A 21365-nucleotide genomic window follows, 5' to 3' on the forward strand; every position below is an offset into this window, starting at 1 on the left:
ATTGAAGGTTCGCAGCTCCAATTTCAACGGAATGGACAGCAGCTATGGCAATAATGGATTCACTTTGCTATCCCTTCCAACTCCCACTTTTATAGACAAGCAAAAGGGTGGAACTCCAAAAATAAAAATAACATTTAAAAATAATAAATAAAATTTGTTGCTATTGTTTGTTTACGGTGTTTAGGGCAATAAGTGAAGCTCTCAAGTTTGAGACGTAATTATAAAATTGATATTTTTATCGATAAGATCTAAGAATTCTTCGAACCAAACAAGAAGTTAATTTACAACTCGATTAGGTACCTCCGACTCCTTTAGTGAATTCAACAAGTAAGTTTGTGAGATTCGAATATTTAACGTTAACATAAAAGGAAAGAAATTGTATTTTAATGGGTGAGCTATGTTTACGTTGGCATGAAATTTAAAAGAAACTAATTCGTCCTTTTTTTCTCAATAATTTGTATAAATGGAGGATGAAATTATCGACTTTTAGATTGACAATAGATATTTAGGAGGAATTTAAGTTGCACGTAATCATTGTCACGTTATATTATTATTATTATTATTATTATTATTATTATTATTATTATTATTATTATTATTATCTGAAAGAACATACATATAATCCCTTAAAACATTGTTTGGTTCAAATTTTAATGTTTTGAAGGGATGAAATGGACTAGAAGTTTCAAATTAAACAAATATCAAAATAACTAATTCAACAAATATCATGTGACAATTAATAATCCTCGAACTAAGAACGTCCAATAGATCCTTGAAACTTTAATTTTGCATTTAATAGACCTAAGATGTATTGGAAGTCTTTTAAAAAAATAACTTGTCTTTTTTTTTCTTGGACTAATATCGATTGTGGACTAATAATATACATTTAATATCAGTTGAATTATGTTTATTTTGACAATTAACTAATCTATTAGATATAAAATTAAATATTATATCTATTGATATTCTAAATTTTTTATTATGTGTCCACTAGATTTACTAATTTTTTTAAAAAAGTTGTCAAATAGGCTAATAATCAGATTATACACAATTAAAAACTTAATTATGTTTTTCTGATATCGACAACTTTACATTTTTCATTTTGAAAAGAAAAATAGAACTATCCACATCTACCACAATTTCCCAATATATAAAACATATGTGTGAAAAAAATAATAACAATAAATAAATAAATAAAATAATAAATTTTGGGCATTACAAATTATAAAGTTTAATTTGAAAATATGGCAAATTGATTTCATATTTAAAAAGTAGCAAAAGGATTAAATTAATAATTAATTAATAATTTGCAAAAATCATTAATACCCTCAGCTCCAATAGATTACATTCTCATTTTAATTAAAAAGAGACAAATTTTTTAATCCTAACAAAATCCAGTTGAATTGTAACAAATCATTAGAAAATAAATTAAAAATGAAATAGAACCCCTAAGAAATCAGGTAAAGTCTAAAAAATGAAGAAAAAATCGAAATAAGATGAAGATAAATCAAGATGGCACTAAAAAAATATAGTTAAATTCAATATAATGATAATAATAAAAGAAATAAGATAAAATTAAAAAATTAAGAAAAAATTGGAATAGGATGATGGTACAAGATTTGTTTAGAAAAAGTTGGGATCTCATATGGGTGTTACTTGTTTGAAGGACAATAAAACTAAACAAAAGAAATGAAAAAATTAGAAACTAAAGTTGGTTTATAAATACATGCAGTGAAATAAATAGAAAATATTGTTTAAACTCACCTCATAACACCAAAAGTATCTGATAGAAAAATGAATTATAGTGTAATTCTTCGGATACACAAATATCGTTAGACTTCTAAACTCATAATTATAAAGTAAGATTGGTTGACAAAGAAAAAAAAGTTAATTACAGTGTAATTTTTCAAATATAAAAATTTACAGTGTAATTCTTCAAATACAAAAATTTCATTCAACTTCTAAAGTGGAGAAACCCATGATTATGAGTAAGATTGGTTGGCAAAGAAAAAAGAAAGTCAATTACAGTGTAATTCTTCCAATAAAAAAATCTCATTCAATTTTTATCGTAAAATTTTTTTCCGTAATCTTTAACATTGAAGTAACTTGTCCACGATACTAAAGAAATAGAGAAAATTATGAAAGAGAAATGGCAGGAAAAAGAAACCCACTTACACGTAACATGGGATTAATCTTTGCTTAAGCAAAGATACCACCACAACCAAGTTCGAAAGCCGCCATTTTTGCCACGTGCAAACTGCATGTAGCTGTTACCTGATAAAATAGACGCCCAATTCCTCAAATTTTCTGTTTTTCTTTAGCTTTCAAAATTCACTATTTGGTTAAGTTTTTATTTTTCTCTCTCCTGGTTTTTATCTTTCCCTGTCACTTTGTGCCAAGTGGCATTTTATACATTAATAAATATCAGCACCGCGATAGCATTTGCATGGTAGTGAGTCTCTTCGTCTACCAAATTTCCTTTTCTTTCTCTACTGCTTTTTTCTTTTCTCTACATGGTATCAGAGCTATAAGCATCCTACCCCTTCTTCCTTTATGGCGTCAAGCTCAGGAACATCAGAAGAAGATTCCACTCTGCCGGTGACATCAAATCCAGGTACTCACTCGACTGTCCCACCTTTAACCAACATCTCCATATCCTTACCATCATTTACCCCACCTACTACTCAACAAATTCCTCCTCCCGTTCGAAACCCAATTTTCCCTCCCTAATATGGTCCTCCACCACCGCCTCTTCATCTTTAGTATGTCGATTTTCCTGCCCACCACCCATTTCCGACTCAGGTACCACATAATCCGTTTTCCACAATCCCATCTCTGTAATCTCCATTAGCAAACTTCCCTCACATGTCCCAATCCCTCACCGTCAAACTCAATGATTCCACCTACCTCCTCTGGAAAAATCAGCTTCTAAACTTAATCATAGGCTACGGCCTTGAAAGCTTCATCGACGACACCTATCCCCAACCTCCCAAATATCTCGATCCTCAATAGACACACATCAACCCTCATTTTTCTTATTAGCAAAAGTGCAATCACACTATTATCAACTGGTTCTACTCCTCCTTAAATAAAGATAAAATGGGTGAAATCGTCGGCTATGAATCAACATTGGAGATTTGGGAAGCTCTTCAAATGGTCTATAAGTCGTCTTCAACAGCTCGGATCATGGGACTGAGATCTCAACTACAAAAAAATAAGGAAGGACGGTACTACCGTGTCCTGGTACCTAGCGAAGAACAAGGACATTGCTGATAAATTTGTTGCCATTAGAGAACCTCTGTCTTGTCGTGACCATCTCAGTTACATTCTTGAAGGTCTCGGAAATGAGTACAATCTCTTTGTGACCTCTATTCAAAACAGAACTGACCGCCTTCCATAGCTGATGTTCGAAGCCAGCTTATCACATATGATTCTCGGTTGGAAACACAACTGTCATGGATCAACTTCAACTCGTCCAAGTCAACGTTGCCCATCTTTCTCTACATTCTCAACCTCGACGACCACATTGGCAACAAAACAACAGACCATCCTTCAGCCCCCCCCTCCCCTTCTAGGTATTCTTCCTAATCCTCATTTCTTTCCTATTAATGTTGCTGACTATACCTTTCCTCGATCCCTTGCCCGAGCTCAATGACCACCCCTTCACCAACCATCGAATTCCTCAAATCGGCCTCAGTGTCAAATCTGCAATAAAGTTGGCCATACAACCTTATCATGCTACAACATTGATAACCCCAAATACAGAACCATCCACCCTCCCCAAGCTCACTTTGCCCAAACCATTCCAACCACTAATCAATCCTTATCTTATGTAACCGTATCCCCTATTACCAAATCCAATCATCCGAATGAAGACTGGTATATGGATTTCGGAGCTACCCACTACATGACCCCTGATCTGTCTAACATCCAACAGCCTACTCCATATTATGGTGGTGAACAAGTTGTGATAGGCAATGGTATGTCCCTTCCCATCTCTCATACTGGTTCTTCACGTTTTCTATCCCCTATATCTAACACCCATGTACATCTTCATTCTGTCCTTCACACCCTTTCCATCTCTCAAAATCTTATTAACATTGGTCGCCTATGTTATGACAATCATGCTTATGTTGACTTTTTCCATGACTCGTTTGTTGTGAAGGATCTTCAAACCAAGAATCCACTCCTCTAGGGCATACTTGATCGTGGTCTATACAAGCTCTATATCAATCCAGCTGCTCCAAGTTCATCTACTTCCTCCCTTCATCCCACAACTTTTGTTTCAACATTCACTGATGTCTCCCTGTGGCATCGTCGCTTGGGACACCCTTCCTTTCCAATAGTTCAGTCAGCCTTGTCTAAATACAGACTAAATTACAAAAATAATGCCAATATGTCTACTACAAGCACTGTCAAATGGCCAAAAGCCATCGTTTACTATTTCATACTTCCACTTCCTGTCCCTTCTCTCCCTTTGACATTGTGTATGCTGATGTATGAGGTCCTTCCCTTATAAATTCAGTGAATGAAGATAAATATTTTCTCTTGTTTATTGATGCTTTCTCGTGCTTCACTTGGATATACACAATAAAAGCAAAATCTGATGTTCTCCCCTGTTTCATTAAATTTCAAACAATAATATCTAATCAATTTTCCAGCACTATAAAAGCAATCTAAATTGATGGAAGAGGTGAATTCATAGCCCTCTCATCTATTCTAGACAAACTTGGCATACTCCATCGTATATCCTGCCCCTACACCCCCCAATAAAATGGCGTTGTTGAGCGAAAGAATAGACATGTTGTAGAGGTCGGATTGTCCATGCTAGCCCATTCCTCTATTCCACACATCTTTTAGCCATTTACTTTCCACACGACCACATAGCTCATAAATCGGTTACCCACACCTCTTCTTACCAACAAGTCTCCCTATGAAACCCTATACAATAAGCCTCCAGATTACCAGCTTCTTAAAGTGTTTGGTTGTGCTTGTTTCCCCTTCCTTAGACCGTTTAGTGATCATAAGCTTCAATACCGATCTCATGAATGTATATTCTCAAGTTACACTTCTTTACACAAAGGGTATCTTTGTCTTCATCCCACCTCCGGTCGTATATATGTCTCTAGGCACGTGGTATTAAATGAAACTGCCTTTCCTTTCATATCTAAACTCCAAACACAAACTCCTTCATAGTCTCTCCCTCCCCCCCCCCCCCCCCCCATTTCCATTCCAATCTAATCCCATCACTCTTCCCTGTTTCTCCTCACTTAATCAGTCTACTGCCAGCCTCAACACAATAATGTTCATCACCATGGTTCCCCCCATCTATCTTCTTCCAACCCCTCTCTCTCCTCCCAACCTACACCAACCAGCTAACCTAATGTCCCTACCTTTCAGCCACCCGATCCTTCCACAAGCTCACCACATTATCCTATTCCCTCTCTCTCACCAACACTCACCCCTGTCTCCTCAAATCACTCCCCTTTACCACACGTAACCATTTCCAATATTCCCGACCCACCACAGCCTCTCCCTCTCACAACCAATATCCATCCTATGATCACACACTCTAATATGGGCATCTTCAAACCAAAGGCTTGGCTATCGGTTGTCATTGACTAGGACAAAATAGAACCACGGTCGTACAAGGAAGTACTTCTTCATCCCAAATGGAAACAAGCTATGCTTGAGGAGTACAAGGCACTCATACGAAACAACACATGGTCCTTGACACCTCTTCCCCAAGATCGTAAGGTAATTGGCAGTAAATGGTATTTAGACTTAAACATAATCCATCAGGTAAGATTGCTCGATTTAAGGCCCGCTTGGTCGCTCAAGGTTTTAGCCAAGACTATGGTGTTGATTACTTTGAAACATTTAGTCCAGTTGTAAAGCCTACAATCATCCGGATTGTACTATCCATTGCATTATCCAACAATTGGGCCATCCAACAGCTTGACGTGCATAATGCCTTTCTCAACGGTGACCTATCTGAAGAAGTATACATCAAGCAACCACCGGATTTTATAAGCAATCAACATCCGGATCATGTCCTGCTCCTCCATAAAGCCTTGTATGGTCTCAAACAAAGCCCTCGTGCATGGTTCTCAAAGCTCTGGGGTTTCTCAAATGCAAAATCTGATACGTCCATGTTCATCTTCCGCAGCCCTCACATCCTAACCATCTTTCTCATCTATGTTAATGATATCATTATAACCGACAATAATTCTTCAACTATCCAACACTTTATCAGTTGCTTACACACTCACTTTGCACTCAAAGATCTTGATGATCTATCTTTTTTTCTTAGCATTCAGGTAGTTGTTGGATCGATATGGAAACCCTAGAGGGGCGGGCGGGGGGTGAATAGGGTTTAATTAAACTTTTTTTCTAAATTAACCCAATTAAACTAATTAATACACTTTTTATAAATAATGAGAAAAATTCAATTTATGCAACAAATAAGATGACAAAAATGTGATAATTTAATTCTATCAAATTTTAACAAATAAATAAGAACAAACTAAAACATACAATAAATTACTTAAATTAATTACAAAAATAAAAAGGAAAGAGTTAGAGAAGAAGACACCATAATTTTTATAGTGGTTCGGTCAAACTCGACCTACTCCACTCCCCAAGCGCCTCTTGGGAATCTGAATAAAATCTTTCTGAATCTTTCCACGGATTAGAGCCCAACCGTTACACCACCACTCCTTTTATGGGTTCAAAAGCAAACCCGATCCTTTCCACGGTTTAGGATCAAACCGTTACAAATGTTGGAATTTTTTAAGAACACAATACATCTCTCACTAGAGTGGATTTACAAGTTCAAGCACTCAACAAGTTTATCCTCACAATACAATAACACTCTCTCAAGAATAAGATGAAAAGAAAATTGGGAACTTAGAGAGAGCAACAATGGAACTTTTGAGTTTTTGAGGATTATGAAATGTAAAATTTATGTATTTAAAATTTGGAGAGGAAAATGGTTTATATAGAGATGAAAAAAATTTTAGAAACCACAATTAATTTGGACCATTGGATTTTGGAAAAGAAAAATCAGTGGTGGAGATTTTAAACTAAAATAGTCGTTAGATACAAACAAAATATAATATTAAATTCCATTTCTTTTGAAATTCATTTTCTTTTTAAAGTTAATCCAAAAAATCAAAAAACATACCATGTGTCAAAAATTAGCTGTTAGACACATACATAAAATAATATTAAATTTATTTTCCTTTTAATTTATTTTTTTTTAAATTCATTCTTTTTAAAGTCAATCCAAAAATAAAAAACATACTATATGTAAAAAAAACTAGCCGTTAGACATAAACATAAAATAATATTAAATTTATTTTTCTTTTAAATTTCTTTTTAATTTCAATTTTTTATTTTAAATCAATCCAAAAATCAAAAGTCCATCATATGTTAATCTCTTAATGATCCACCATTCAACCAATATGCTGTCACATGTCTATATGCAAATGGTTTGGTTATGTCACGTCATCCACCACGATATTTTCTCTATAGACTTGTTTCGATCGTATCGACTTCGTTTTAGCTCCGATTTGAGTGATTCAAGAGGTGTTGGAATCGTTGTTCTGAGCTCTACGCTATGAACATATTAAAACACTAAGATTTTCAGTAATTAAAAATTGAGTTTGTTATCATCAAAGCATTGATTAATTAAGTAATTAAAATTAATTAATTTGAGATTAAGGGCCAAAAAGCCAACAATCTCCCCCTTTTCGATGATAACAAACCATTCAAGAAAAATAGCTTGAAATACATGTAAACCATATGTAGCACATAATAAAATTCAACATATCACCATAAAGATCATTCTTGAAATTCACTCAAAAAAATAAATTCTCCCCCTAATTAATACAATCAAAATCATAACAAATTTATAGCATATTTTTCTTAAACTTCCCCCCTTTGGAATCATCAAAAAGAATAATTAAGAAAAATTTAGAACTACATAAATGTTTCCCTTAAAAACATGAACATAAATTTAGCACAACTCCCCCTAAGAATATTAACACATGCTTTCCATATCTCTCCCCATCAAAATGCCTTCTAAAAGATTTAACAAGTAAAATTATAAAATCAAGAGGTATCACAACGAATAATACCGAGCTCAAGCCTATTTTTGCAAAATTTTTCTTCATTCAAAGGCTTGGTAAAAATATCCGGTAATTGATTATTAGAGCCTACAAATTCAAGAGTAATATTATCATTTTGCACATGCTCTCTAATAAAGTGATGCCTAATATCAATATGCTTAGTCCTAGAATGATGTATAAGATTTTTAGTCAAATTAATAGCACTAGTATTATCACAAAATATAGGCACATTATCAAACTTTAATCCAAAATCACAAAGAGTTTGTTTCATCCAAAGAATTTGAGCACAACAACTAGCAATTGCAATATATTCCGCGTCGGTAGTGGATAAGGCAACCAAATTTTGCTTTTTACTAAATCAAGAAACTAAGGAACTACCAAGAAATTGACAAGTCCCACTATTAGTACTCTTACGATCAAGTAAACTACCCGCAAAATCCACGTCGGAATATCCTACCAAATTAAATTCAACATTTCTAGGATACCATAAGCCTAAATCAATAGTACAAAGCAAATATTTAAAAATTCTTTTAACGGCATGTAAATGTGATTCCTTAGAACAAGATTGAAATCTAGCACAAAGACATACACTAAACATAATATCGGGTCTATTATCGGTTAAATAAAGTAAAGATCCAATCATACCTCTATAAGTTTTTATATCCACACACTTACCTTTTTTCATCCTTGTCAAGCTTAGTGGATGTGCTCATAGGAGTTTTTGCAATTTTACCTTCATTGAATTTGAACCTTTTGAGCAAATCCCTTGAGTATTTTTCTTGACTTTTTGGTTTGGAGTCCAAGGAAGAAGCTAAGTTCTCCCATCATACTCATCTCAAATTCACTATACATACACTTAGAAAATTCTTCACACAAAGATGAATTAATAGAACTAAAAATAATATCATCCACATATATTTGTACTAAAAGCATATCATTTTCTTTAGTCTTAATAAAAAGAGTAGTATCAATTTTACCCATTTTAAATCCATTCTCAAGCAATAAATTACTAAGTCTATCATACCAAGCTCTTGGAGCTTGTTTTAAGCCATAAAGAGCCTTTTTCAACTTATAGACATAATTAGGAAAATCAAAACTTTCAAACCCCGGAGGTTGTTCTACATAAACTTCCTCTATGATATAACCGTTTAAAAATGTACTTTTCACATCCATTTGATACAAAATGAAATTCTTATAAGAAGCAAAAGCAAACAACATTCTAATAGCTTCTAATCTAGCAACGGGTGCAAAAGTTTCTTCATAATCTATTCCTTCATCTTGACAATAACCTTAAGCTACAAGTCTAGCTTTATTTCTAATGATATTTTCATTTTCATCAATTTTATTTCTAAAGACCCATTTAGTTCCAATTATAGAAGCATGAGAGGGCCTAGGGACTAACTCCCAAACTTTATTCCTTTCAAATTGATTTAATTCTTCTTGCATAGCTAAAATCCAAAATTCATCATTTTCAGCATCTTTAAAACTTTTTGGTTCAATTTGAGAAACAAAAGCAAGATTATTAAACATATTAAGAGAGGAACGAGTTTTCACACCTTGTTCGGGATCATCAAGAATTAATTCTTAGGGATGGGAAGGAGCATACCTCCACTCTTTAGGCATGGATGAAGAACCAACTTCATTCTTTTCTATTAAGCTCACCTCTTGCTTACTTGAAACAATTTCCTTGCCTTTGTCACTAACAAGTAAATCTCCAAAATTTCCTTCTAAAACATCACTATAAATAGGCTCATTAGAAATAACATTGCAAGATTCATCAAATACTACATGCATAGATTCCTCAATTACTAAAGTTCTTTTATTGAAAACTCTATAAGCTTTACTAATATAGGAATAGCCAAGGAAAATACCAACATCCGTCTTAGAATCAAATTTTCCAAGTCTTTCTTTGTTATTCAAAATAAAACATTTGCAACCAAAAACTTTGAAATACCCAATATTTGAAATTTTGTTATGCCAAAGTTCATAAGGAGTTTTATCCAAAGAAGGTCTAATTAAAACTCTATTTAAAACATAACAAGCGGTGTTAACAGTTTCCGCCCAAAAGTTTATAGGAAAACCATACTCATGCAATATTGATCTAGCAAATTCTTGCAAAGTACAATTTTTTCTTTCAACTACACCGTTTTGTTGAGGAGTTCTAGAAGTGGAGAAATTATGAGAAAAATCATTTTCTTCACAAAAAGTTTCAAAAGTATTGCTATCAAATTCTCCTCCATGATCACTCCTAATTTTAGAAATCAAAAAACCTTTTTCATTTTGAACTCTTTTTGCAAAACTAGAAAAGCTTTTCAAAGTATCATCCTTATGTTTTAGCATCAAAACCCAAGTAAATCTTGAAAAATCATCAACTATCACAAAGGCATAATAGTTCCCTCCAAAATTAGCAATTCTAGAAGGGCCAAATAAGTCCATGTGTAATAGTTGAAGGGGTCTAGTTCTAGAGATTACATTTTTACATTTGAAAGAGGACTTAGTTTGCTTACCCATTTGACAAGCATCACAAACTTTGTCTTTTTCAAATTTAAATTTGGGAAGACCTCTAACCAAAGAATTCTTGGAAATATTTGAAATTAAGTGCATGCTAGCATGTCCTAGTCTTCTATGCCATAACTAAGAATCATTATGCAAAGCCAATAAACATTTATCATTAATAGGACAATCACTCAAATCAATAGTATAAACATTTTCATCTCTATTTCCAACAAATATAACTTTTCTATCACTAGCATTTTCAATGATGCAATTCTTTTTATCAAACACAACTCTAAAGCTTTTATCACACAATTGACTAATACTAAGTAAAACATGCTTCAAACCATCAACCAAAAGTATATTTTCAATTAAAATAGAAGATTCATTACCTATGCTACCCTTACCAATTATTTTACCTTTCTTGTTGTCACCAAAGGTTACAAGACCTCCGTCCTTTTGGGAGAGAGAGACAAACTTGGATGGGTCTCCCGTTATGTGCCTCGAGCAACCACTATCCAAGTACCACTTGTTTTTCTTAGAGGCTTTCAAACAAACCTACAAACACAAATGTTCAAGTTTGATTCTTTGGTACCCACACTTGTTTGGGTCCTAGATGGTTAGCATTGACAAACTTGGGAATCCATTTCATTTTTGCAGACATTTAAGGCATTGGATTTAGACAAGTAACAAGAATAAGTTGTATGTCCAAACTTGCCACATGAGAAACAAACAACATTATGCAAAGATTTATCTCTTACAACAAATTTATGCACTCTACTTTTCTTGGAGAAATTATTCCTTGGAGCATTGTGAAACTTTGCCCTTTGAGAAAAATTTCTTCTTGGAGAAGTAGTATGAGCATATTTCGACTTAAAACACTTAGGTCTAATATGGCCTTCAACACCACAATAATGACATATAGGCACAAAGTTAGATTTAACATGCTTAGACACAACCTTAGGCTTATTAAACTTAGGCATATTATAAGATGTTTTAACAAAGATAGCTTTAGAACTTGAAGGAGTAGAACATTCATCAATATAGCCTAAACCTCTTTTATCACCAAAAGGCTTGCCTACTTCAATTATCTTGTCTAATCTTTGAGAACCTATTGTCAACTTTTTAATAGATTCTTTAGCCTTATCAAGTTCTTGCAAAGCACTAAATTCCTTTTCTTTGAGTAATTTAATCAAATTTTCTTTTTCACAACTATCATGCTCAAGAAATTTAACTTTGTCAAGCAAGGCATTTTTCTCATCACAATCAAAAGCATGTTTGTCACAAGAGATATTCATTTCATCAATATGCATAGCATCATGCTCATTCTCTTTTAAACAAGCAATTTCTTCAAGTAAAGACTTATTTTTACTAGATAAAACATTGTATTTCTTTTTAAACACAACATACTTAGAACTAAGTTTTTCTAAATCATTTTGTATATTTTCAAAAGCTTCGAACAATTCATTATAAGAAAGAGGTTCTAGAGTTACCTCATCATTTTGTTCATCCTCTTTGTCACTATGAGCCATGAAGCAAAAATTGGCCACTTCTTCATTATCACTCCCACTTTCGCTTTCATCGCTATCATCCCAAGTAGCTTTCATTGTTTTCCCACTTTCGCTTTCATCGCTATCATCCCAAGTAGCTTTCATTGTTTTCTTCTTGGATTTCTTGGATGATTTGAGAAAAGGACAATCGGTTCTAATATGACCAGCTTCGTGCATTCATAGCATATTACCTCATCCTTTTTGCTCTTTTCACCTTTTGACTCTTTTTGGTTGGAGAGATGCTTCTTGAATTGCTTCTTTCTCTTAATGAAGTTCTTATACTTACATGAAAGATAGGCAACATCATCTTCATCAAGGTCATCTTCATCTTGGGAGTCAACTTCTAAAGAGATGGTCTTTAAAGCTATACTCTTTTCTTTCTTTTTCTTCTCATCCTCCATGTTTTTCTTGATCTTTATCTCATACGTCAACAACGAGCCCATGAGTTCATCAATGGAGAGAGATTTGAGATCTTTTGCCTCTTGAATGGTGGTGACTTTAGGCTCCCATTGTTTAGGCAAAGACCACAATAGCTTCTTTATCTTCTCAAGATTTGAGTACTTTTTTCCAAGTCCTTCTAAAGCATTGACAATGTTAGTAAATCTATAAACATATCGGAAATAGCTTCATTTTCATCAATTTTAAACATTTCATATGATGAACTAACATGTCAATCTCTGTTTCTTTTACTTGATTAGTTCCTTCATGAGTAATTTCTAATTTATCCCATATCTCTTTAGCAGTTTTGCAAATAGACTCTATTATACTCAACTTTATTCAAAGCACAAAATAAGCAATTAATAGTTTTGACATTTAAAGAGCATGCTTTCATTTCATTTATTGACCATTCTTCCTTAGGTTTTATAGTGCTAACACCGTCTACATCTTTTGTTGGAATTTTAAAACCTTCCTCAACAATATCCCATAAATCATAATCAATAGAAAGCAAGAAAAATCTCATTCTATTTTTCCAATAACTATAATTAGTATCATTAAAGAGAGGAGGCTTTGTAATAGATTGACTATCGGTATAAGGGATAAAACCTAAAGTTGTCATAGCTAAAAAAACAATTAAGTTTATCAAGAAATAAATATTTCAAGAAGAGCAACCCACTCTGATACCAATTGTTGGATCAATATGGCAACCCTAGAGGGGGATAAATAGGGTTTAATTAAACTTTTTTTCTAAATTAACCAATTAAACTAATTAATACATTTTTTATAAATAATGAAAAAAATTCAATTTATGCAACAAATAAGATGACAAAAATGTGATAATTTAATTCTATCAAATTTTAGCAAATAAATAAGAACAAACTAAAACATACAATAAAATGCTTAAATTAATTGCAAAATTAAAAAGGAAAGAGTTAGAGAAGAAGACACCGTTGGTTCGGTCAAACTCGACCTACTCCACTCCCCAAACGCCTATTAGGAATCCGAATAAAATCTTTCCGATTCTTTCCACGGATTAGAGCCCAACCGTTACACCACCGCTCCTTTTACGGGTTCAAGAGCAAACCCGATCCTTTTCACGGTTTAGGATCAAACCGTTACAAATGTTGGAATTTTTGAAGAACACAATACAACTCTCACTAGATTTACAAGTTCAAGCACTCAACAAGTTTATCCTCACAATACAATAACACTCTCTCAAGAATAAGATGAAAAGAAAATTGGGAACTTAGAGAGAGCAACAATGGAACTTTTGAGTTTTTGAGGATTATGAAATGTAAAATTTATGTATTTAAAATTTGGAGAGGAAAATGGTTTATATAGAGATGAAATTTTTTTTAGAAACCACAATTAATTTGGACTATTGGATTTTGGAAAAGAAAAATTAGTGGTGGAGATTTTAAACTAAAATAGTCGTTAGATACAAACAAAATATAATATTAAATTCCATTTCTTTTGAAATTCATTTTCTTTTCCAAAAAATAAAAAAACATACCATGTGTCAAAAACTAGCCGTTAGATACATACATAAAATAATATTAAATTTATTTTCCTTTTAATTCATTTTCTTTTTAAATTCATTCTTTTTAAAGTCGATCCAAAAATAAAAAACATACCATGTGTAAAAAAAAATTGCCGTTAGACACAAAATAAAATAATATTAAATTTATTTTCCTTTTAAATTTCTTTTTAATTTCAATTTTTTATTTTAAATCAATCCAAAAATAAAAAATCTATCATATGTTAATCTCTTAATGATCCACCATTCAACCAATATGTTGCCACATGTCTACATGCAAATGGTCTGGTTATGCCACGTCATCCACCACGATATTTTCTCAATAAATTTGTTTCGATCATATCGTCTTCATTTTAGTTCCGATTTGAGTGATTCAAGAGGTGTTAGAATCGTTGTTCCGAGCTCTACGCTATGGACATTTTAAAACACTAAGATTTTCAGTAATTAAAAATTGATTTGTTATCATCAAAACATTGATTAATTAATTAATTAAAATTAATTAATTTGAGATTAAGGGCCAAAAAACCAATGCTCATCAAATTTTTTACACTTATCTCAGTCCAAGTACATTCACAGTCTACTTGATCATGCGAGTCTTTCCGACTGCAAGCCCATTCATTCTCCTATTGTCGTTGGTACCATTTTGTTACTGATGGACTACCACTAGACAACCCCTCTGAATACAAAAGCTTAGTAGGAGCCCTCCAATACTGCACTCTAACCAGACTCGACATCAGCTTCAGTGTCAACAAACTTTGTCAGTTCATGCACATCCCAACCTCTTCACAACTTCAAGCAGCAAAAAGGCTTCTTCGCTACCTCAAAGGCACTACCAATTATGGTATCCTTCTAACCAAATCCCCTGTTTTGGCCTTAACGTGCTACACTGATGTGGATTGGGTCAGTTGCCTGGATGACAGACGAAGTACAAGTGAGTCCTGTGTCTTCTTAGGTTCCAGCCTCATCTCATGGTACTCCTCCAAGCAAAAAGTAGTTTCCCATTCCAGTGCCGAATCAGAGTATCGTGGTCTCTCCAACGCTGCTGCCGAGGTACTCTGGATCCAATCTGTTCTGACTGAAATTGGCATTGGCCAAATCTCAACACCTCTGCTGCTCTGTGACAATCTCAGCGCCGCCTACATGACCGCCAATCATGTTTTACATAATCGAACAAAACATCTTGAGATCGATCTTCATTTTCTCAGAGAAAAGGTAGCCTCCAAGCAACTTTCAGTCAGATTTGTCCCCTTCGAAGACCAACTCGCAGACATCATGACAAAGGCCTTACCAAGTCCACGCTTTCTTAGTCTCAAGACCAAGCTTACAGTCACGGCAGCTCCTCGTTCACTTGCGGGGATGATAAAATAGACACTCAATTCCTCAAATTTTCTGTTTTTCTTCAACTTTCAAAATTCACTATTTGGGTTGTTAAGTTTTTACTTTTCTCTCTCTTGGCTGTTATCTTTCCCTATCGCTTTGTGCCAAGTGGCATTTTATACATTAATAAAAATCAGCATGCGATAGCATTTGCATCGCAGTGAGTCTCTTCGTCTACCAATTTTCCTTTTCTTTCTCTACTGCCTTTTTCTTCTCTCTACATTACCAACATACTCCTTGTTTAGAAAGATAATTGGCTAAGAAGTCGGTGAAGAAAGAAAAGGTGGAGGAATTGAATTAGTTTGTGCTGGAAAAATTGCAGTGTAAGAAAAATTGAATATTATATATAAGATTAGATAATTGGGAAAATGAAAAGAAAAAAAATTGCATCTTTTATTTTAATTTCAAAACAATGTGAGGAGATAAGCTAGGTGAAAATTAAGATCTATGTTTAACAAAAATTGGTAAAACAAAATTAGTTACATTAGATATTCGGTTGAGGGGCTTTTGGATGTTGCAGAAGATCAATATCATGTGCAGATAGCAGAGGAAGATTTGCTATATTCCTGAAAAAATCTTATTCTGGTCATATATCCAAATGAGAATGTTGCTGCTGATTAGCTCACAAATGTCTAGGCCCAAGGCCCAAAAGAATTGGGCTCAACAGAAAAAGGCCGATCCTTCTCTTCATCCTTAGAGTAAAACTTGGCGCTTGACAAGGTCGTCACACCGTCACTGGTGACTGAACCCGCCGAGTAAAACCGGAGTTCCCTCTGCGGCTCTGCGGATTCGACAAAGACATTTTTAGATTGGTTTTAGAGCGAGAAACAGAGGCTCGTGATTCTGGGACTTCAGCATTCTTCATATAGAGTTATCAACTTTCTTTCCTTAAATTCCCTTTTTCTTTTTCCCCCCTTTATATTCAACTGTTAATTGCTTCAAGTTCATTGTTTTCTAGAGAAATGTCTTAGCTTTATTCCTGGGCTGAAACTTATTTGCATGGCTCATTGGCTAAGTAAGAGTTCGAAATAAATAATGCTGGGTTTTGTTTCTTGCATGGGAATGGTGTGAGTTGTTGGAGGGAATGAAGGGGAAATTTTGTTCTTCTTCTAAATGTCTGTGGATGCAAAGAAACCCTTCAACGAAAATGTCTTATTTGGACTTTTTGATTTTCCCTTTTGTGGGTTTTTCCTTTTTTGAAATCCCATGTCCAGTTAACTCTTTGTGGATTTATCAGGCTATTATGTAATTTTTGTTTGGTGGAGGCGGAAAGAAGTTGTGTTTTTCGCCTCTTCTGATTTCAAAGATGTTATGCATTGAAGGATCTCTCAAAAGGCTGGTCGAGGCTTCACATGAAAGCTGCAGGAAGCTTTCTGTCTCCTGGGCATCTGAATGAGAAGTGCATTGTAGTTGGTATATGAGGCTGAACTTGGTGAGCCCTTAGAATCTCACTGTTTATTTAGTTTTTCGCCTAATTATCCGGTTCTATTTTTTTCTTTTTCACTTTTGTGATTGAGCTTTTTTGTGCCTTATATTGGAGAAAAAAAGTGCAAATGATCAGATTTTGTCTCAAAGGATATGTCTTTTCTTTTTATTCATCCTTCAACTGCATTGGTTTTAACTTCTCTTGTGCTTACATGGTGGATTTGAAGATCTATAAATTGCTCTGAAAAGGGATAGACTTTTCAAAATTTATCCAATTACTTCATAGATTGCATCTTTGAGATACAGGAAGTATTTCACCAAATTAGAGCACTGTTTTTACCATCATTATTTGCTTGTCTGAAATTTGATTTTCCACCTCTTTGTTTTGGGATAATTTCCTCTTGGATTTTCTTTACTCTTCTTTACCTCTGTCCTAACAATCATTCTTCCATTATGCGGTAGGTCCATTCCATCTTTTTGCGTTTGAGTATAGCAAAAGATGAGCAGCAAGGTAGAAGCCTGTCCAGAATGCACCCAAAGATGCTTACATCTTCATAGAAAGACAGGGAATTTATCATCTGTTACGTCATTCTTCAAAGTGATGTTTGGAGATCGCTTTTCTGAAGTTTTGGTACTATATGACTTCCAAAATTGTCTTCAATTTCCTATATCTTTGTATTTATATACATATTTCCTCTTTACATCTTGTCTGTTTTATCCAAAATGGTAATTTGCTAATTTCTGGTGGCATTCTCCATTCTTTTCAAATATATTAAAGAACAGTGCCTTGTTTAAGGTGTTGAAGTTCTTATAGCTATTAGATATTGAATGGCACCCCTGAGATCTTTCCTTTTGGACAATCGCTGTCCCTGTAAATTTTTCTATGTTGTTGTCGACATTTTTTATGAGTTTATTAAGTTCCCTTGAGTAGTCATGTGCTACAAGCTCTCAATTTGTTCTGCACGGATATTTTTTTGCCACTGATGTTGTGTTCTATTATTTTATTCTTTGATGATTACGTTCTCTTTTGTAGTACTTTCCGCCTATGTTTGCTGCTACACTGTCGAGGTTGGTTGATAAAAAGGTTGTTCTTGAGGATTCTCTTGGACAACAATGGAAGGTAACAGTTTCCAATTGTGAAGGATCCCTTGCCTTCCAAGAAGGATGGAATACTTTTTCATTAGATCATAGTCTAGAAATTGGAGATTTTTTGATCTTCAATCACGTTATGGACTTGCACTTCGATGTTAGTATCTACACTAAAACCGGTTGTGAAAAAATAGAGTTCGCTAAAAAAAGCAAAATGAGGAAAAGAACTAGAAGTGCCGGTCCTGTAATTGAGACAACTAATGAAGGTTTGACAAATCCGCAAGCTTCATACCCCTCTGTGGGTTCTGAATCCAATGTGGCATTATCTCAAGATAAATGTAACGTGGCTGGTTACCGAAACATGAATGTAAACCAGGACAAAAGGCCAAAGTACTGGAGGAATGATGAGGGTTATGGACCTCTCTTTAAAGTAGATGTTGTTGATGATTCATATTGTTTCATCAACCAAAACAAGGATGTAGGACTGGAGGAAAACAGAAGCCCCTTACTTGACTTGTTTTCCATGGAAATGCAGATAGTCAAACCCTCCATCAATGAGAATACCACAAATAATGTTGCTCAGGATGAGTTAGATCCTAACTGTACTTCCACATCACAGAATGCTGCAATCATTGTCAGCCCAGTTAACAATGCTCCAATCGATATTAGAGGAAACATGGAAGTATTGCCTTTGGATATATCTGCCAACAAGATAATTGATAAAAGTCAATGTTTTGAGGAGGCTGAAATAAAGATGAGTGTCTCTGACAACGATCCTTGCCATGACAAGACTATCGAGGTTCCTTTTATTTCATCTGCAACAAATTCTGAAGATGTTGAGCATTTTTGTGACACGCCATTAAAAATGGTAAAAGACTGCCAGAATGTACCAGCAATATGCAGCACACCATCAAGTGAGTACTGAAGTCATATAATACATTTCTGTTCTGATTTACATTTGAGACCACTTTTTCTTTTACAACTAATCATGTGAATAAATATTTCAGCAATTACAAGACATGATCAGGTCTCCAATCATAAATGTACATCTTCCACCGAACATTGCCGTAGTGTGAAACAGGAGTACCCTCCAAATTCCTTGGAGGTTAAAAAATGTCTGTATGGTTTGTTCTCTATTATGGTTGCTCTTTATGGGAGTTGCCTTTATAATTAATGACATGTCCTTCACAAATATATGAAATCTAACCTTATGCTTATGTTACTACCACGTTTTATAATCTATCGTGTTAGGGATGGTTATGTTTATCGTAACCCTAACGTAATGACCATTTTACATCTTCACTTTTCTCCATTGCTTTGTTATGCTTTCGCCATGAATATTGTAGTGGAATGGAGAAAAATGAAGATCGTGATAGAGATGACCATCGCGTTAGGACTATGATAAACACATCCCTAATGCACTACACTATAAAATGCAGTAGTGTGCTTTGACGTAGGCATGAGATTAGATTTCATACATTTGTAGGGGATATGTCATTAATCATAAAGATGCCCATGAAAAGGTTATCCATACAAAAAAAACTTCTCTTATGGTGTATAATTGCCAATCCACACTTCTGTAGAAAAGAAACTTCATTTCTTGCCCTCCCAAATCTGACAAATGTTGTAACTTTAGCTTATTGTGAATGTCGTATTCAAACAGGGGACATGACAAAGATCATTAAGAAGGAACCATTGGAAATTAGAACAGAAGTGAACAACTGTGGAAACTCCATTAAACGAATATGTAATTCATCTTAATTTATCACATTATTCCTTTGTAGTTTTTGGTTCAGCTTGTCTAATTGAGTTTGTTTTTGCTTACAGTGGACCCGAAGGTCATTAAGAAGGAGTTCATTGTGACGTCTAATCAAAGTGGTAGAGATAATAATGATGACACTAATAATGAATATCCGATTGGAACTCCAGCCCATATCTCCTGTATAATAGCTAAAGATACTCTCTCTTTTCTGGTATGCTACTGCCAACTCTCTTTGTTAAGTATGTAAATTTTATTCATATAAGTTTGTTAAAGGTTATATGACATGCTTTTGTCTTTATCTGACAGAAAATTGATATTGATGAAGGGCAACTTCATTTGAGTTTCATTACCATAGCCATTTAGAATGTATATTGATTGTATCATTTGAGTGTTAATATCTTTTCTTGTCTTCAATAAAAACATTCGGCTTTAATTATAAAAAAAGCATTTAGAATTTATAAGTTATTCTTGGTCTTTAACTGTTTGATTGGATTGAGGTTGAGCATTTCTGTCTTCTCTTATAACCAAGAGCCATGTGTAGTTGAGATTTGGGAATTATACATAAGAGAGAGGGAAAGTCCAGTACTATTCTTTACTCAGACTGAAGTGAGACAACCTGTGGATAACAGTGAGACCCATTCTTCCAAGAATTTTGAAAAGCGCATGCTTTTTCCTCAAAATATGAGAGAGGTTGAGCATTTGATAGTTATCTAAACAGGTAGGTATAGGTAGGTCCTTGAGAAAATCACATTTATCCCCAAGACAAGTAAATGCTCAAGCTTAAGTGAGATAGATACGTACTTACATCGACACACACGCTCATATGTTGACATATTTATGTGTGATATCGTGTTATGACTGAGAGTACCAATAGCATACGAACCATGCATGGATGCATCTTCACATTTCGCGTTTCTTATGTATCAATGAGCTAATTTCTTCATTGACTACCATTTCTCACTTTGTTCTGCTACCCATAAAGGAGCTGCCGACGAGTTTGCACCTATCATGTTCAAGAGGCCGAAGAAACCCAGAGAAGAAGAAGGTAGTCTTTCTTCGGGATCCCAGGAAGAGATTGTGGCCAATTCTTTACCATGAGATGCCTAATGTTAAAGTTTTAACAAGTGGATGGGAATCATTTTGCTCTGCAAATAAAATCCAATCTGGGGATGAGTGTTTGTTTCATGTCGAGGATGAGCTCGAGCGCATATATGAAGTCAGTGTTAGGAAATGTAAAAACTAGTTGTATTATATGATTCTAGAACTCTACATTTTGGTTTCTTGTTTAAATCTCCTGTGGAAAAAAAGAAAGGCATTAGTCTGAGACAATGGTGGAAACTGTTGCAGTGTACAAGTTTGGGGAAATTCATGCTGTTGATTAGTACTTTTGTACGGAACTGGAATGGTGGTATTGTTAATTCAAACAGTACTATAAATACAATGCAACATCCTACAATGGAGGTTTTGTAGGCATTCATCTTATTAATTATTTCAACACTGGTTTATCAATATCTGTGTCAGTATTTTCAAACTGGCAACTTGGGAAGTGGTAGAGATGTTCT

General features: G+C 34.2%; 1 protein-coding gene and 1 long non-coding RNA gene across 4 annotated transcripts; both read left to right on the plus strand.

The window, feature by feature from the left end:
- Nucleotides 1–3842: 3842 nt before the first annotated feature.
- Nucleotides 3843–4553, plus strand: LOC150034658 (uncharacterized). The gene is made up of 2 exons (XR_016531406.1): nt 3843–3980; nt 4166–4553. It is a non-coding gene; the product is annotated as an uncharacterized LOC150034658 (long non-coding RNA).
- Nucleotides 4554–16224: 11671 nt separating this feature from the next.
- LOC120083283 (B3 domain-containing protein Os01g0905400-like) lies at nt 16225–21285 on the plus strand. 3 transcript variants are annotated; one of them, XM_039038960.2, is made up of 8 exons: nt 16245–16397; nt 16765–16959; nt 17415–17583; nt 17986–18955; nt 19049–19156; nt 19705–19788; nt 19869–20014; nt 20786–21285. In XM_039038960.2, exons 3-8 carry the CDS (start codon nt 17452–17454, stop codon nt 21044–21046), a joined length of 1701 nt encoding a protein of 566 aa, XP_038894888.1. In that variant the 5' UTR covers nt 16245–16397; nt 16765–16959; nt 17415–17451; the 3' UTR covers nt 21047–21285. The 3 variants fall into 3 exon arrangements, with proteins under 3 accessions (XP_038894886.1, XP_038894888.1, XP_038894887.1); XM_039038959.2 differs by having other exon boundaries at nt 16850–16959; XM_039038958.2 differs by having other exon boundaries at nt 16225–16959.
- The last annotated feature ends 80 nt before the right edge of the window (nt 21286–21365 follow it).

Source organism: Benincasa hispida, chromosome 8, assembly GCF_027475165.1.
Source record: "Benincasa hispida cultivar pf3 chromosome 8, pf3_genome.v1.1, whole genome shotgun sequence".
Lineage (NCBI taxonomy): Eukaryota > Viridiplantae > Streptophyta > Magnoliopsida > Cucurbitales > Cucurbitaceae > Benincasa > Benincasa hispida.

What these genes read in the sequence shown, in the direction of transcription:
- LOC120083283 (XM_039038958.2), top strand. Translation starts at nt 17,452, where the DNA reads ATGAGCAGCAAGGTAGAAGCCTGTCCAGAATGCACCCAAAGATGCTTA. An exon ending in ATCGCTTTTCTGAAGTTTTG is followed by an intron (nt 17,584 to 17,985) that starts GTACTATATGAC and finishes TCTCTTTTGTAG; the next exon opens with TACTTTCCGCCTATGTTTGC. An exon ending in AAGATACTCTCTCTTTTCTG is followed by an intron (nt 20,015 to 20,785) that starts GTATGCTACTGC and finishes CTACCCATAAAG; the next exon opens with GAGCTGCCGACGAGTTTGCA.